The following is a 16841-nucleotide window of genomic DNA, read 5'->3' on the forward strand; positions in this document are numbered from 1 at the left end:
CGAGCTTTCAAAACAATAGAACAAGCATCACTTAGTGGGACCAAAAATTGTAAAATTAAGCTTCAGAAACAACACAACAATCATACAGAGAACAATATACAAAATTTTTTTGCCTATAGATCTTTAACCTTATGGACATTGTGGCTACAGACGAGCTGGGTGAACAATCTTCTTCTGAGATATTAATGACAATTGAACAAGTATTTGTGCAAGATTCACCGGCTGATTAAACTATAACCTTCAAAAAACTAGTAGTAGTGTTTGTTTGACAAGACCGAGACAAAGCACAACTGGATTTAGGACATTAAAAAAATGAAACATAATGTTTTATAGAAATAAAGCTACACGAGTCATTGGCCAGAACGGATGACCAGAAGGATCAGGCAGTGATTACTTTTGCTACTTCGACTCTATTATTAAAAAGATTATGTGGATGCAAAACCATATTATTTGAAGAACGAAAAAAAAGTGGACAATTTCTTTCAACCGAAAGAAAAGCCTTGGATGGTTGAGTTGTGAATTTGGAGCGCTTTGATAAGCAAATGCCTGAGAACAAATAAAACTGAGCGGCCTTTGAAAAAAACAAACACAATATGTGAAGCTGGAACAGATTTTCTCATCCTTACTCACATGCACCATGCACACACACAGAGACACAAAGCGAGAAAGAGAGAAAAGAGATGTGCATCAAGAAAGCATAGCAAATACAAGCATATCATAGGCATCGGAGAGACAAGAAGCTATGGCTGGAATTATGAAACCTGAAACACATCATATATGGGGGACTCAACAACTGGACATGAGTAGCTTGTTAGATTTAAAACATGGTAGGCACACACAGTAGACATGAGGCAGGAGAAGAAAGTTTAATTGGAATCATGAAACCTGTAACACACTAAGCACATAAAAGGGACCAATTACCAAAACTAGTTTATTAGGTTTCAAAACAAATAAGAAACATATGCAACGGCACATACCACAATAAGACGGACCATCAGAAGTTACTCATCTTATTTATCATGATTTTGAAGCTTCAAAAGCAAAATTCCTGCTTGCAATTAATAGGTGGTTTCTCGATGACAAAGGATTTATAGAGACAATCACCACATTGCTAGACTGACACAGTATGTGATTGTTTTCGGTTGTATAGTTCTGAGAACATAAATAAAAAGTATTCATAATACGCTAAAAGAAAGGTTGTGGAAAGAAGATACGCATTTAATGCAGTTGAAGATCACTTGTCAAGGAAATGAACATTAAAAGGGCTACTGATGTAGAAATTTTGGATTGGATACTCCCAGATCCATTTCCCCATAAAAAGGGCACAAAGACACATGAGATTTTCCAGCTTCAGAAAACAATAACTTCATACAGTCATATGTAATCAGACTTGCTTGTAATTGTTTTAGAAAAAAAACCTTCAAACAGGGAAATGAGTTGCAAAAACAAAATCTTCCCCTCACTTAGTAGTATCTATACACAATAGCCAAATGACTTGCCTTTCAAAGTGGTAATAACAACAGCTAGCCAATAATCTAGTTTGCTTCCAAAAACAAGAGCTGAACATTGTGTTAAGAACAGAAAGATACTTGGTGCCACAATATTCAATCTTCAAGGAGGCCTATCATAGCCAAGAGCTAGAGAATTCCCTGTATTGAATTGAAAATGAATCAAGAACCAAAAATGTAAGGTCCCTTTTAAGAAAACAAACAGAAAGGATGATCTCTAAGCAAATATCAGAGAGAGAGAGAGAGAGAGAGAGACCAGTCATGACTTTCAAAACTCTCAAATGAGTCTTCATAATCAGATGAGCCAACATGACGCTACAATTCAGATAGACGACAAAAGTTCAGATTGTGATTGAAGTGTAGATTTAAAGACCAGATAAAAGCTAACAAGTTCAATAAAATAAGAACATGAACAATTATTAAAAAGCATACATACCGTATCAATTTTCCCAACCATAGCTGAATCTGCCTCATCATCCACCTAAGACACAGGAATTTGAATTTCAGATTCTTCCTCCTAGCTAATATCCATGATCAACAAAAAATAGCTTCTAAAAATAGCAGTCTCTAGATCAAGAAAGAAAGCTCATCATGTTTGCACATTCATTAGACAAAAATTCATTCCAGAGTATGACTTGAGCAATATATGATGAATAAGTAACAGAACGTACCACCATCCTTTCTCAAAAAAAAAAAAGAATATATTTCTCTTTTGTCTGTCTGTCAGGTTGCAAGCATCAGATTGTAGTACTGAGAGCAATATGCAGCGATACAATTTTTGTAAAGGTTCAAATTTCCAAATCAAGAATAGAGAAAGGCATTAAAGAGAGTAGGCAAGCAGATTTCTCAAATTAACATCAAAATTCATCATTTTTTCTTTGGAGGGAAAACATATATTGGTTGTAAATACTGGAATTTAAGACTGGCAATAATTAAAGACTTGCATTTCAAAGAACAAAACTAATTGTTTTTATATTAGAAGAGCCTCCTTGTCGTGCAAACTTGAATATCTAATTTTGAACTATTATGAAAACATTGTTAGATACTTTCAGACAAGAAAGAAAATAATATATCATAATGCAATGAGACCTAAGGCAGAAGCAGAAAAGAAGTCAGTCATATAAAGGAGAGAGAAACATTGAAAACAAACAACAAAGAACTTGCATAGATACCAAGACAAATCATGCCCAAGCCCGCAAGTATTTGTTAACTATTAATGAAAGAGCTTTTTGAGCAAGCACTGAATTATGGTAGAATAGAAAAGATTTCCAACTTTTCCCTGATTACAGTGCATGCCTGCACAACTTGTTAACGCTGAACTGTAGTTAGGTTGAGATGTAGCTCTGAGTTACCTTTGACATATTTTCACTCTCTTTCAGTAAAATTTTCTGGTAAGCTGTATTCACCTTTTCAGCTTGAATGACATATTTATGCCTCTCCTGAGAAATATAAACCAATTTGATACTTCAATCCCTGAAAAGAACTTGTAAAAAAGGAAAATTTACTTAAGTAGTCTTACATATGGAGACATGTTTTTCCATGTGTCAAATCCTATTCGATTAATTTCCAACAAAGTTCGATCCCTGCATTTCTTCCTAAAACTTTCCCTGAAAAAGCAGCACAAGCTGAAGAAGAGAACACAACTACAAAATTGTACAATCATTGCATACTAAACATATCTTATTCTGACAAAAAAACATCTACCAGCCTTCCAATGAAAAGAACGACAGCTCAACATGGTAACATGTGAAATCACCAGGGATGTTCAATAAATTCTACATTTATTTTGTCAAAGCGCTCAGCCAGGAGCCATATGCATTAACAAAACCACCATTTTTCACATTTCCTAGATCGGTTTCTAAATTAATATTGTGACAGCCATTAATGTGCTGTTATAAGCATCATAAAAAAATTATCTTTTCTATTGTGATAAAAGTCCCAATATCAGAACTTCTGGACAGGAATGGCAGTATTTCCATTATTTTGTAAAGGAGAAAGAATAAACAAAATGGGATGAAATTTTTGAAAATTTGATGCATAACTACATAAAGTTTACTAAACAAAAGACAGATATGCATCACTCAGTTTCTGGTTAAATAGGCCCCACATCAACGACAAGTGATTGCATATTTGCTTAGAAAACACATGAACAATGAGAACTTAAGGTCATGATGTTACAAAGGGCCTGCTAAATGAATGAGAGTATAGTATTCCTGAAAAATTTAATGGTTGAGATGCATCAATATTTCCAAACTGACAAAAACTTTTCAATGCCCTTTCATTTATCTTAACAGCTGAGTAACTAAACAGAACCATACATCATGGAAATGCTCAGAGATAATTCAAACATGAAAGTAATCCAAAAAAATGAGGTAGACGCCATACAAAATACAGAGAAACGCAGCACAAGTCAGCATAATGGCACAAACTTCAATAGGAAACTAGGACCGCAGTTATGAGCATATCTTATTACAAGCATTGGACATGGATAAAAGCTAAATGGGACAGGAACGAGAGAGAGAGAGAGAGAAGATAAAAGGATGGTTTACATAAAGCAACAAAAAGGAGATCTCGGCTGGTCTTGAAAGCTTGACGGTTCCTTCCCGGGTTTGCGTCTCTTGTGCCTGCCATTACCCCCGCATTCGTGCATGTCTAAGAGGGCAACCGCAACCGAAGCACGACAATGTTCGCTGCCAGAACCAAACATTTAGTATAATACAGAACTAATTTTGTGCCAAAAGAGCTTGGTGTAGTGAGAGAGATTTGGAGCGGAGAAAGAGAACATACAGAAGAAAGCAAGGAGGAAAATTTTTCACCATTTGAGAAAGGCGCTTCCATCCGGGGCACGGCGAAGGGCGTGGACTCGCTTTCCAGCTCTCGACCCATTCGCCATTAATGCTCTGCAGTCGGAGCTCTTCCAGTTCCTCTTCTTAAAACAATAGGGAGACTAAAAACAAAAAAAAAATACCGCTTGGAAGATTTCCTGAGACGAGCCAAAAAGATCCCGATTTAATTAAAGGCGCGCTCTATTAAAAGTCGACGCGCCGGATGTGGAGGCATTTCGATCAATGTTTCGGGCGACTTTCAAAAATTTGCCCGAATTAGATAACGAAAAAGGGCGCCGGTAATCTACACTCACGGGCCAGTGGGGAGGTGACTCGAGGAACGGAATCCGTCGCCTCTGGCTCGCCGTACCACGACGCGTCGGCGGGGCCGCCATAGCTGGGCTCTCAAAGCGGCGATGACGGGACGCTTTTTCTCGGGTGGGGAGTCTCTGCTGCGATGTGATGGGGTCGCATCCACAGCCGTTGCAACCACGGAAATAACCACCGTGACTTCTCCTTCTCGTTTCTACTTCTGCTGCTTACTCGTTAGGCAATACCGCAGCAGCAGACCGGGTAAACCAGGTGCCGATGAGGTTGTACGTAATTACCACTCATCAATTTTTAGTTCGTAAAAGTAAGTTCTAATGGTTGTTAAAAGTGTGGAGAAACCAAACTCCATGGCCATCATATAATGCTCCTGTTCCCCTACATTTTGTGACAATATCCAAAGTTTTCTGCAGTCACCAAAATCAAAGCAAAAAACACATTGTCTCAGCCGGGTATTAGCATGGATCCTTAAATTAACCTTAGGAACTCTTCACCTGCATTCAACCCATGGCAGCATTATATCAAATTTTTACAGATTATCGACTATAATTTTTCATCAGTCGAGTGACGCTCTTGGATGCTGGATATGAATTCATGTAATGTCTAGATACAGGTGTTGATAAATTTTGGCAACCAACTTGTAAGATTTAGGATCCAAACAATAGTTCAAAGGTAACTCTTTGCTGCTGATTAACATTTCTTTGTTTATCAAACTGTTAGTGCAACTCAAGTCTCGTATCTTTAAGGAGGGGACAGCAAACAAAGGAGAGGTCAGAATTCAATAACTGAAGTTAAAAGCCTTAAAATTCATGTGTGAGGACAATCACCCAAAAATAAACATAGAAATCTTGAAGACTTGACAGTAATAATACAGGATAGAATAACCACAGACACTGCACACATACACTTTCAGGGACCATCTGTCCACAATCACCCAGCTTAACTCTTACTGCTGTCAATTAGACAAACCGGGTTTACTTGAGCCTCTCCTTTCTAAGCCTCTCCAATTCCTTGACCATTTGCCAACGCTCCAAGGAGAGAGTCTTTTCACCAAAGCTTGAGGACATTAGTTGGGCCATTGTTAGCAATCTGAAAAGGAAACAGGAAAACTGGATTCATTTCCTAATATACATGAAAACTAAAGTAAATGTCTTCATATTATAAAATTTTAAGAGCTGAAAGCAAGGTTTATGGCAAGCCTGTTGAGATCTGTGCAGCCCAAACTCCGATCTCCTCGCATGGCTGCAACCAATTCATCTTGCAGCAGCTGGAAGGAGGAAAGATGTTGGTATAAGTTTTTTTTTTCAAGAAAAAGGTCCATGCTAGTTATCAAAGACTAAACTGACAGCTTGCCTTCATTGTGTAGATGTGCTCATGTGCATGGATGAAAAAATCAAAGATTTGTATGATTATTAATAAATTATTGAAGTGTGCATTTTTAGCACATCCTAGCCCTGAATTTCTGCAGTCTTAGGATTCTCTCCAACCAAGACAGCAGTCCATCTGACCATAGCCAACGTTGCATGCGCTCGTATGGAAAATTTTGATGGTCGTTAAGCATTTGTTCCCTTCCCATCAGATGTGAACAAGCTTGATAGGGAAGCAGGAGTCCAGATGTGTACCTGATGCATTTCTGGTTCACTGGAGTGAGGGAGGGACTTTAAAGTGGCCAAGTACCATCTCCAAGCTTGAAGTTCCTCGGCACTTGGATTCACAGCAGCCGCAACAGCAGTAGGGCGAAAAGGTAAAACCAAGTCAGCTGGCAAGATATTGGATTTTCCCTCAGACAGGATAAGTAATTGAACATCGGCAGCCATTTCCAACTTGTAGTACTCAAAGTCGTATTCAACCTGAAATGAAATTCCAGCTTAAGCGGCAAAATTCATATTTCATCTTAACTGAAAACGAACTAATGATGGGGCTTGGAAAATTTTGCCTCCATGCACTATAATATTATAATTGGTAAAAGATGAAAACTAGAGTCACCGTTTGCCACTCCATTAAATGTTTAAGCAACCTTGCATTCTCCACACCATTAGAATCAAGCACTCCAGCCTGCATATGAGTCTCATCAATTGTCAAGTGGGTACCTTCTGCTAGCTGCAAGACTCCAGCCACCAACCTGAGGCCATCATTCAACCACAATAATTTGTTATTCATACTCAACATGTATCAATTACTAAAAGAAAGAGCCTTTAAAAGAAATATACAAAAACATCATCACACTACCAGAGCATCTTCCAGTGCACCAGAGGGCAGGAATAGGGAGCAAAACTCCCCAAAACAATTGTTCAGAGCTCAGCTACATACTGATCAAGGACGATAGGGAAGAAAGTTCTTTTTCATTCAAAACCTTAGAAACTCACAAGCTTAAACTCAACTAGAACTCTACGCATATGATGCACGTGAGAGTTTACTTGGGGGAACAAAAAAACTTCAAAGCATGGAAATAACAGAATCTAGAGATTCTAGACTTGGGGTGTCTCCCATCTCATAGATGGTGAAGAATATAAGAGAAAAAAACAACACAAGCGAACTCATGCAGGCGAGAGAAGGGGTAGTTTGTAAGGGAAAGAGGTTTCAACGACTAAGAAGATGAGAGGTAAAAAGAAAAGAAGGGGAAAAAAGGTTGCAGGTGGCTGGGGCCCATGGTGGAATCCCTAGCCCAAAAGAAATATAGACTAGAGACATGGAAGGGTGTTCGAATGGTTTCAGGCTTTGGAATTGAGCCTCACACGCCCAACTGCAAGAATTTCCATGATAATATGGTATAGATATGCAAATTTGAATAAAGTGAAAACACTTTTCCCAAACAAAGATGAAGATCTCCTACCTTCCTGTCTGGTTATTTTTTCTGGGTTTAAGTGTTGCAGTGTTGAGGTACTCCACTGTGAGAGGAATAGCATGTGTGAAAGGCAAAAGCATTTGTATTGCAGCAGTGAGTTGATTCCCAAAAACTGATGCGCTTTCTCTAGTAAAACTTGTTAGATTGAGCGACAGCTTGCCCACTGTGACCACATCAACCCTAGCACGGAGCTGCTCAACAGGAAAAAAAAAAGGTGGCAAGTAGAAGCGAGTCATACTCCACATGAAAATTAAGTGGCAGGAAGTCACATACAACAATATGGTCATGACTATATCATGCAATCAACCAACCAAATAAATGAGTCTCAGTTGAATAACCATCTTTTTGTGGATGATTTAATCTAAAATTCACGAAAGTGAAAGAGGAAAGAGAGGGGATGACGTACTCTTGACAGAAGATGCAACAAAACACATTGCGCTGCTAAACCATCATTGCCTAAAGCCATAGAAAGATGCCCAAGCAATGATTCTCGAATCCCTTTAACAATACTAGGTAAAGGCTGCAACCAGAAATGTTCAAAATCCACTCACATTGGAACATAACTAAAAATACCAAGTTGAATTTGCTGGATATAAAATGCAAAAGGATGCTTCTAAAATCCAGGAGTAAGGGCATCATATGGAGAGAATAATACTACACTACTACTACAGGATAACATAAGAGGAGCAAAAATAAGTTATAATTACCTCAATGACATGAAAATTGGAAAGAAAATCTTGGACAGCCAGCTTTCGACATATTAAACAATGAACGCGTGGTACCTAAATAAAGGACATTAGCCAAAAAATTGTTATATTGTCAAAAATAAAAACAAATAATATAAATCGCATAAAATTATATGTACAAGCATACAGAAGAGCATACACCCATATACATGAATACATATAATGACTGTTTCTTCTTTAAGGATACCTTGGACAACAGTTGTCTTAGCACAATATTTCAAAATGCAAATTCAGGATTGAAAATGAAAGTAAGCATCATAAGTAGCTGGAAGATTTTATCATTTTTGGAAACAGAATATTGATAAAACCACCATATAAAAATTGTGGTACAGATAAGCAATTAGACAAGCACAACCACATCTGCTATACATCACAACACTTCAGTCAATAATCTAACAGATATGGTGGCGCTTGAATGGGCATTGTTTATCAATGTCAAGATTCATAGTCTCAGTCGAACTGTGTGTTACTAATAATCACACCTGAGTTTAGATACAATTTCCTAAAACAAGAGCCATTCATGGACAGGTTAACCAAAGCCTCGTGGTAGCAGATCTAACATTCATCAATCATATTGACATCTCACTTTCCAATTCTATAAATCATCCCCCATTTTTTTGCAAGCACACAAGATTAACAAGCAAATTATGTGGTTCAAATGATAGGCCAGCATATATAATTTCATATAATCAGATAATTCATATGGCCAATCTAGAAAGCTCAAGACTGATGCTACAAGTAACACCTCAATCAACAAAATGCCCAGTTCCAGTTAAAGCTGAAACAAATGTTCCAGATTTAAATTCTTAAAAGTTGATAATAAATCCTTTTTTAAGTCACTGGTGATTATGCTAATGATAGTACATGCTCAGATGGATCCGTCTTTTAAGGGTTTGTTAAATTGACCAGCTAAAAACCAAAAACACGACAAAGTTTAATCTCATTTGCAGGGCGAAGTTAGAAGCAGATGAAGCATGGTTCACATAATTTATGGTGAAAACCAGTGAAAAATGGTACAAACCAACAGGATGTTAACCAGTTCATGGCCTGGTTATATTTTGTTCCAGATGTTAGGCAACTAAGCAACTATAAGCTCAAAATAGTGGACCTACCTTACTGGGAGGTAGATGGACCATCACATCCTCCATGAGATCATCCATTAGATCATCAGAATCATCGTTATGAACAACAGGGTCAGGATCAAATGTGTAGATGCCAATAAACTCAAAAACATCATTCAATTTTATATGACTCTCTGGCATATCATAGACCTGCAAAAATGCAACGGCCATTAGAAATATTACTGAGATATTCATGGATTAAAACGCTAGAAAGCAGGGGTGTGAAAAGCACCAAGTGTAACTCAATATTAAATCTGTAAATGAAGAAAACAACACCAAAACGGATACCATTGCCAAATGAATAAAATAAACTAGAATAAGCAACTTCAGAAATTTTACCTTTACTAAACATGAAAGGGAACTTGCATCAAAGTTGGCAACATTACTTTGCTGCAACGAACAACCATGATTTACCAATTCTGCTGAAGAATGGGATGGATGACACAGATACTCATCTTCCTTCTGTAGAGGAACAGATGTAAAAAAGTTTAGCATCTACTATCCACAGTTTTAAAATCATGATTAAAGCCCATAAAACCTTCCAAATGTTATGCTAAACACATGAACCTGTGAATGCAATGAGGTTGTAGCTACAGAGAAACATATTCAACTGCATTAACCTTTCGCATTGCCACCCATTGTTAGCTTTAACCATGAGTTCATAAAAATAGAAGTAGCTATTCATAGCTCGGTAAGCCATATGAAGTTAAATTTAATTTGACTATTGATAAAATATTGTTAGCCTCGAGGTAACCAAGTTTCCTTAAATTTTGCCCAATGCTTGCTGACATGCTGGCAACACATTCAGTTCCAATTTTTCAAAAAAATGTGGATTTTCTGAACAGAAAGGATCCATTTTCCATATTTCACGAAAGTTTAGAATTTTTGCAACTTCAAAAGATAAAAATTGGATCATCAAAATGATATCTCGCAGTTACCTGCTTTTTACTGGATGATGGTGAGGTCTGATCCCCATGATCTGAACACTGTAAAACAACCATGCTTAATCAGATGAACTGGTACTAAAAATACATCAACGGTCAGTTCCAATTTTTCAAAAAAATGTGGATTTTCTGAACAGAAAGAATCCATTTTCCATATTTCACGAAAGTTTAGAAGTTTTGCAACTTCAAAAAGATAAAAATTGGATCATCAAAATGATATCTCGCAGTTACCTGCTTTTTACTGGATGATGGTGAGGTCTGATCCCCATGATCTGAACACTGTAAAAACAACCATGCTTAATCAGATGAACTGGTACTAAAAATACATCAACGGTGCACTAGAAAGAGTGGATACGCACATTTAAATCCATGCCATCAGCATCTTCCTCCCTCATACGTTTTTCACCATGTTGGGATGTACAGCAGCCTAACATATTTCTAACTGTTGGAGAGGGGGACAACTCCATCGTCCATGAATTCTGTCCTGGAATCTGGAAATAATGCAAAAAAAAGCATGCAACATAAACAACGAGGGTACTAAAGATCTATGTAAGTCAGTTTACTTGAGAAGAAGAAGAAGCATAAGTATCTCCTGACTCATCTATCTCTGGATAAACTCATAATCATGTAAACATATCAATCACGAAACATAAGTTTCTCCTCATTTCTCTAATTCAGCAGACAAAAAGAACACGAATCTACAGAACTGGATGGAGGATTACCAATATATGGGAACAGTCCAGCAAAGTAACAATATTTCTAAGCATATCAAACACGAAACCAAAATTTCACGTTGCTTCTCTAACTTAGCAGACGTAAAAGTACGAAACCAAAGAACTTGATATAGAATAATCTATTTACAGGAACAGTTCGGTATAATAAGCGCATCTATAAACGGCTATGACAACATACAGGGACACAGTGGAAAAGATGGCGCTCCCAGAGCTGCGTTTCATAGGCAGGCGGCATTGGAAACAAAGCCGAGTCCGTAAACTTGTTCGTCCTCCATATCGACCCATCCTTCACAAATTAAGGTACTCATTTAGAAGCAATGTGGTTACTGAGAGATCGCACAAAACCAACAGCCAGAGATCAATATACTAAAGTAAACATGGGACCGAGAAGAAGGCAATACCTTATAAGCACCAATATAAAACTCATTGCCAAGCATATCTTGAACCATTCCCCTGACGCGCACCAGTGTATTGGGCTGAATCCATCGAATAGTTGATGCATCAAGAACTGGCACCTAAAAAGAATCATCAAGAACTAGTAATTTTACAAAGGCCGAGTCAGAAAAACACCGAAAAACCCAAAAAAAGAATCATCTGTTTAACAAAAAACAGCATATTCAGCATCGAACTCCGGGATTTCCATTCTAATCTTGTTGAGACGAGGTGGGGTTGGCCAAAAAAAACTTTTTTTTTCTCTGTCCAGCACTCTGATCGAGAGGTATAGGGTTTGATTTGGTTAGTTAGTATGAAATAGGGGAAACGGTCAGATAGAATCTTAAACCTTGCGATCAACAAAGAAGAAGTTAGGGTTCCCGAAAAGGCAGTTTTAAAGCTAAAGAACCAAAAGGTCGACGATCGGATGCCAAAAATTAGGGCTTTTGCCTGCCTTGCTTTCCATTTCTAGGATTTGAAGGTGGTCTTAGAGAAAAATGGGAATAACAACTAGAGCTCGGATTAGGGTTTGGTTTTGCAATAGTTATACCTGGGAGAGGCCGCCCTGTTCGAAGAGAAAGTCACGGAAGAGGTCCAACGCCCCCCAGTCCTTGCCTCTGAAGGCCGCCGGGGGATCGACGTTGGGCGGCGCCTCCGCCACCGCCTTCTCGAACGATAGCCGCACGGCCCCCAGAGGATTGGCGAGGAAATCGTACGGAAGCCCAACCATCTCTCGATCGCTCGCACAGTCGCACGACTCTCTCTCTCTCTCCCTCCGTGGTTGCGCTGGTGGTTTTCGGCGTGGGCGTCTGAATGGAGTTAATTTACGCGGTTTCCCGCCATCTCTTCCCGCCAAAATCGAGGGCACGAAACTGGCTGTCGGATGGACGGCAATGGTGCAAGTGGATCGGGTCCAGCGATCAGGTTTGGGCTCGGTGCACGTCGCGCTAAGTAGAATCCTCCATGTGGTGCGGCTGTGACGCTGTCCAAATTGGCGAATCTATCTTCAATCACACGATAGTTTCGTCATTGGAACCAATATTTCTATCAAGATACTCGGGGCGACTGCTAAGTGCTTCTGGTCCGCTCTACGAATCTTACAGGATTTTTAGCCCAGTTTTATAGAAACATCCAAATAAACCTTTAGAAGGCTAGAAATATTTGATAGGGTAGAGAGAAGCTACCAAAATTTTACCTTACACAACTCAAAAACTGTTGTAAATTGAAGACATTTAGGGTTAGATAAAGTGCATTTTTATTTTTATTTCCAGCATTTTTTGGTAGAAGGATTTATAGCCTATAGGCTACAAAATAGGAGATAACCTTGCTTCGAATATCCTTAAACTCCTCAAATGCTAATAACCATAGGATTCAATCCCTAGATCAGTTGCTCTGGTCGCCAACAACTTTATAAGCCTGATAAGCTTGCACATATATTTGGCTAAGTTCTTAGGTTTGCACAAATCTTGATAAAGCCTTCAGCAATGCATTCAGAAAAATGGAAACTATTAGTTTGAGGGATAGAGAAGATCAACTGATGTATCGTCCCGCCAGCCCCAAACTATTTTTATTACAAAGGCTAGTTCAAAGCTTAACCCAAAATGACAAAAACCAGGCCTTGTGAGAGCCACTTGTTTCCTTGGGGAAACAAGTGGCTTACTTGTTTTGTTGGCCACTTACTCTTAAACAAACTTTATTAAGGTATTCATGGCTTGGCCAATATACATCCCTCTAAATATCAACTTTAGATTTCGGGGCAAAGTATATTCATCTAGAATACAAGGAAAACCAAATAAAGTCATTTTTTTTCGAACCCCAATTTGCATCTTCTAATATCTCGAGATGAGAATTTGTTCACTATTTTTTTTCAGGATTCATCGCCAATCCCTCTTCCCTTCCCATAATCTTTAGTGCCTACTTTCGAAATCATTCCTATTCTAGCTTACAGGCATAGTAAAAATGTTTGTAGAAGTTAGGAGAGAAGGACTCAGAGCGAAATCATGATGAGTTATGGGATGGCTATTCATGTCGACCTTGCCCGAGATTTTAAGACCACAATCGTTAACATATAGGTTGCTACCGTGTGCAACATCAATTGCAATCGCAGTGTTCCAGTTGGTTGCTAGAACTATTCCGAGTCATAACACGGGCAGCATGCAGCGCTGGCACGCAGCTCAGTGCACCACGAAACATGCATTCCCAGAACTCTCCTGTTGGTTATCTTACGTGCATTCTTCTCTTTTTCTAAGAGAGAACTTGCATCATCTCCCATCTATCGTCGACACTGCACAAGATTTATGGCACAGAGAGATATCCATGCACCAAGACTGCAATGTGCAGGTAAAAAGTGCACCCGTGCGTGGCTATGCACCCAACACTTATCTGTGTACAATCAAATACCAACCATGTTCTGAAAAATTAATGCAAGACTAGTTGATATTCCCCTTTCACTATTTAGCCATCAAAGCAAAAACACTATAAAATCAGTATACTATATACAAATATTTTTAATCTCGTCCCACCTTCCTCCCTCCATCACAACTCCGCTCGAGCCACACCACCAACCAGCAAGGCACGTAGAAAGCAGCAATGCTACGTTCAACACCAGCAGCACACTTGCATGCCAAGGATCCTCATGAATAACTTAGAAAATCCAGTGTATCCCCTCTTCACTTTTCCTAGCTTCACTAATTTCGCAATATTTACGTAACAACAATAACATGAAATTGGTCGGGCTTGCAGCTTGTGCAGTTTTGTTGCTTGTAATGGGCCTTCAGCCGTCACGGCATGTAGAGCCGGTCGCCACACTTGCATCGCCAAGCTTCCGGGTAGTACTCCGTCGTCACGGGCGTGCCCGGCGGGACCGGCACGTGTACCGGCCGGCAGGGGGTACATTTGCCGCACTTGGACGTGCACCGCGGAGGATACGACCCCGGCCCGCCCAGAATCCTCCGGGGCACCGCCGCTACCCCTTCCACGTCGCGCCTCCTGCAACCCCCCTGCGGGATACGGTCACCACCTCGTGCATGTTAGTACGGAGAGCCTTGAAATGGGTCCAACATTGATTCGGGTGGGTCCCAGGGAAATTTCGTAATTCGTCCAGTTACGGTAAAAGCGCATCTTAGCATAGACCAGTAGCCGTGGACGGGCCCTGGTCGGCCAGACGAGCACGTTAGCAGAGAAGCGTGCATGTTCCTACATTGCGCCGCCGGACGGGGAACTCTCAGGACGCCGGCGTCGCACTGTAGCAAGTGCTTCTTCACACTTCAATATTTGAAGGTCATTAAGGATGTAACTTTAGAATATAACTTCGATGAAGAGTTCAAATAGAGGAAATTGGTGATCCTTATTTTTATTCATAAAGGAACGAAGAGGAAGAATACCTGCTTACAAGAATCCATTCTCCTGTTTCTAATTTCTGCAAATATATATATAAAAAAAAGTTAACACATGATCAGAAAAATCGATGGCTGTGACTAAAAGAGTGGCTTCCCGGTTACATGGCATATAGGTTAATAGATAGAACTGATGTTTTGGACAGAGAGAGTTGGGACAAGATAAGGCTAATTTTAGAGAATCAAAAGAAAAAGAGTATCTCTAGTCAGAGTCATGTAAAACCACTGCAAATGAGCTAGAAACTGAAAAGAGAACTCGTTTTTTTGTGTGTATGTGTGTGTGTGTGTGTGTCGTGGAAAAGAGAACTCCTCGCGACTCCGTCGGAGATATATAATCAGAAATCAATCACAAGAAGAATATCTAAATTGCACAATGGAACACCAAAAGATAGAACCAGATGAAGTAAAGCTACAGTATTTCTACCCCATGGGCAACAAAATTTAGCAGGAATTAGGATGACAGATCCTCAAGCTCCAAGACAAACGGGTTCGTAACAAAAATCAAATCTTGCTCACCTACAGAAGCCCTCCCACTGCCGGTTCCTGAGACCAGAGCACAAACAGAGAAGAAACAGAGACAAGCACAGAATAAAAGAGCCACCTTGCAGACTAACCCTCCGCTCGCCCTTCCACTCCTTAAATCCATCCACGTCGCGGAAGCCAGGCTCAAGATATAATTGGAGAACACACAGAGATTTCGGGATCTCAAAACATCCCCTCACAAACTCAAGTACCTTGTCTGATTTGATAACTCTTTTTTTTTTTGAACCCCTATCTCTTCCCGTCAGACCCTATGCGCGTTTCTGAGAACCAGAAGGAAAAATCTTTCGTTCCACACTCTCATTTAAAGCTAGTCGCGCTAGCTTTCTCTTGGAGTCCGAAATGACGTATATAGCCGCCAATCTTGCCATAACTTGAGCAAATGTGCATCTAGACGACGCTTAGCTTGCATGGATCTGGTTTGGTGTGGTGCGACCACATCGTGCCCACCAACCAAGGATAAACTAGGAGGGTGAGGAGAGCGGAGAGGAGGGCGGGGGTGGCTAAATTCTTTTGCAAATCAAGATTAGAAGTCTTTCTAATGTTGATGATAAACTTCTAGTTTCGAGCTACACTTAATTATTGGTGTCGTTTAAACAATCAATCGGTTCAAAAGGGACTGGATTTGGAGACACAATCTAATGTATCCAGGGACCACTGATGGTAGGATTGGGAAAGACGTGGACCAGGACAAAGATATCATTTTATGCATGAGTTTCCATCATGATTCTACCGAATGGGATATTTGGTGATTGTCTCTCTTGGAAGGAAGCCAGCCAGGATTCTTTAGGAGAAAACTCATTAGAAATTTGATGATTGTTTATATCAGTTAACCATTGTTTGTAGCATAACAAATCATCTAGGGCCCTTCCTTGGCTCTTTCGAAGTTACAGGAATTGTTGGCATCCACCAAGCACACCCCACACAAAAAAAAAAATGACAAAGAAAAAGAAAGAAAGCACTACAGTAGTTTCTACCATATCACATAGATATATCTTATTTCTAACAGAAAAAGAGATATACCTCATTTAGTCCAATTGCTTCATAGAGGAAACTGTAAATTTGCACCTTGAAAAATCTATTATTGTACTTGTCAAATAATATAAACAGTAAAAGATCTTCAATCTTATTAGAGAATAACAACCGTTCATGCATAAGTATCCTAAATGTGCTAACTTACTCCAAAATTTTTAATAGCAGATGATTAGTGCATATAATTTATAAATGCACGGTAATCTACGCTAAAAATCTTCAATCCATTATTGAGCTTCTAGCTTTTTCAATCATACATATACATATGCATATACATATATGCACACGCATGTATGTATTGTATGCATGTGCGCACACGCACACACATGCATACGTACATATATGTGTATATATGCCGGCATGTGTACATGTTGTGCATGTACATATATGAT

At 39.3% G+C, this 16841-nt stretch overlaps 2 protein-coding genes across 4 annotated transcripts; both read right to left on the bottom strand.

Moving 5' to 3' along the window:
- Positions 1-1217: 1217 nt before the first annotated feature.
- Positions 1218-5298, bottom strand: LOC103702115 (HMG-box (high mobility group) DNA-binding family protein). The gene is made up of 8 exons (XM_088702478.2): positions 4648-5298; positions 4325-4455; positions 4058-4198; positions 3028-3115; positions 2861-2947; positions 1945-1989; positions 1765-1823; positions 1218-1649 (listed from the first exon to the last, which is right to left on the bottom strand). The coding sequence occupies exons 1-8, from the start codon at positions 4726-4728 to the stop codon at positions 1625-1627; spliced, it is 657 nt and encodes a 218-aa protein (XP_088558604.1). The 5' UTR covers positions 4729-5298; the 3' UTR covers positions 1218-1624.
- Positions 5299-5434: 136 nt separating this feature from the next.
- On the bottom strand, positions 5435-12690 carry ETG1 (E2F target protein 1 (ETG1)). 3 transcript variants are annotated; one of them, XM_089924705.1, is made up of 15 exons: positions 12033-12690; positions 11452-11565; positions 11229-11336; positions 10676-10807; positions 10548-10595; positions 10311-10358; positions 9712-9834; positions 9364-9522; positions 8213-8287; positions 7912-8025; positions 7494-7696; positions 6647-6782; positions 6283-6510; positions 5860-5927; positions 5435-5749 (listed from the first exon to the last, which is right to left on the bottom strand). In XM_089924705.1, the coding sequence occupies exons 1-15, from the start codon at positions 12210-12212 to the stop codon at positions 5635-5637; spliced, it is 1851 nt and encodes a 616-aa protein (XP_089780831.1). In that variant the 5' UTR covers positions 12213-12690; the 3' UTR covers positions 5435-5634. The 3 variants fall into 3 exon arrangements, with proteins under 3 accessions (XP_089780831.1, XP_008782636.4, XP_089780832.1); XM_008784414.6 differs by lacking the exon at positions 10548-10595 and having other exon boundaries at positions 12033-12572; XM_089924706.1 differs by lacking the exon at positions 10311-10358 and having other exon boundaries at positions 12033-12572.
- Positions 12691-16841: the final 4151 nt, after the last annotated feature.

This window comes from Phoenix dactylifera, chromosome 8 (genome assembly GCF_051530095.1).
Source record: "Phoenix dactylifera cultivar Ajwa chromosome 8, Ajwa_hap1_PhDact_Kaust_v1.1, whole genome shotgun sequence".
In the NCBI taxonomy this organism is placed as follows: domain Eukaryota; kingdom Viridiplantae; phylum Streptophyta; class Magnoliopsida; order Arecales; family Arecaceae; genus Phoenix; species Phoenix dactylifera.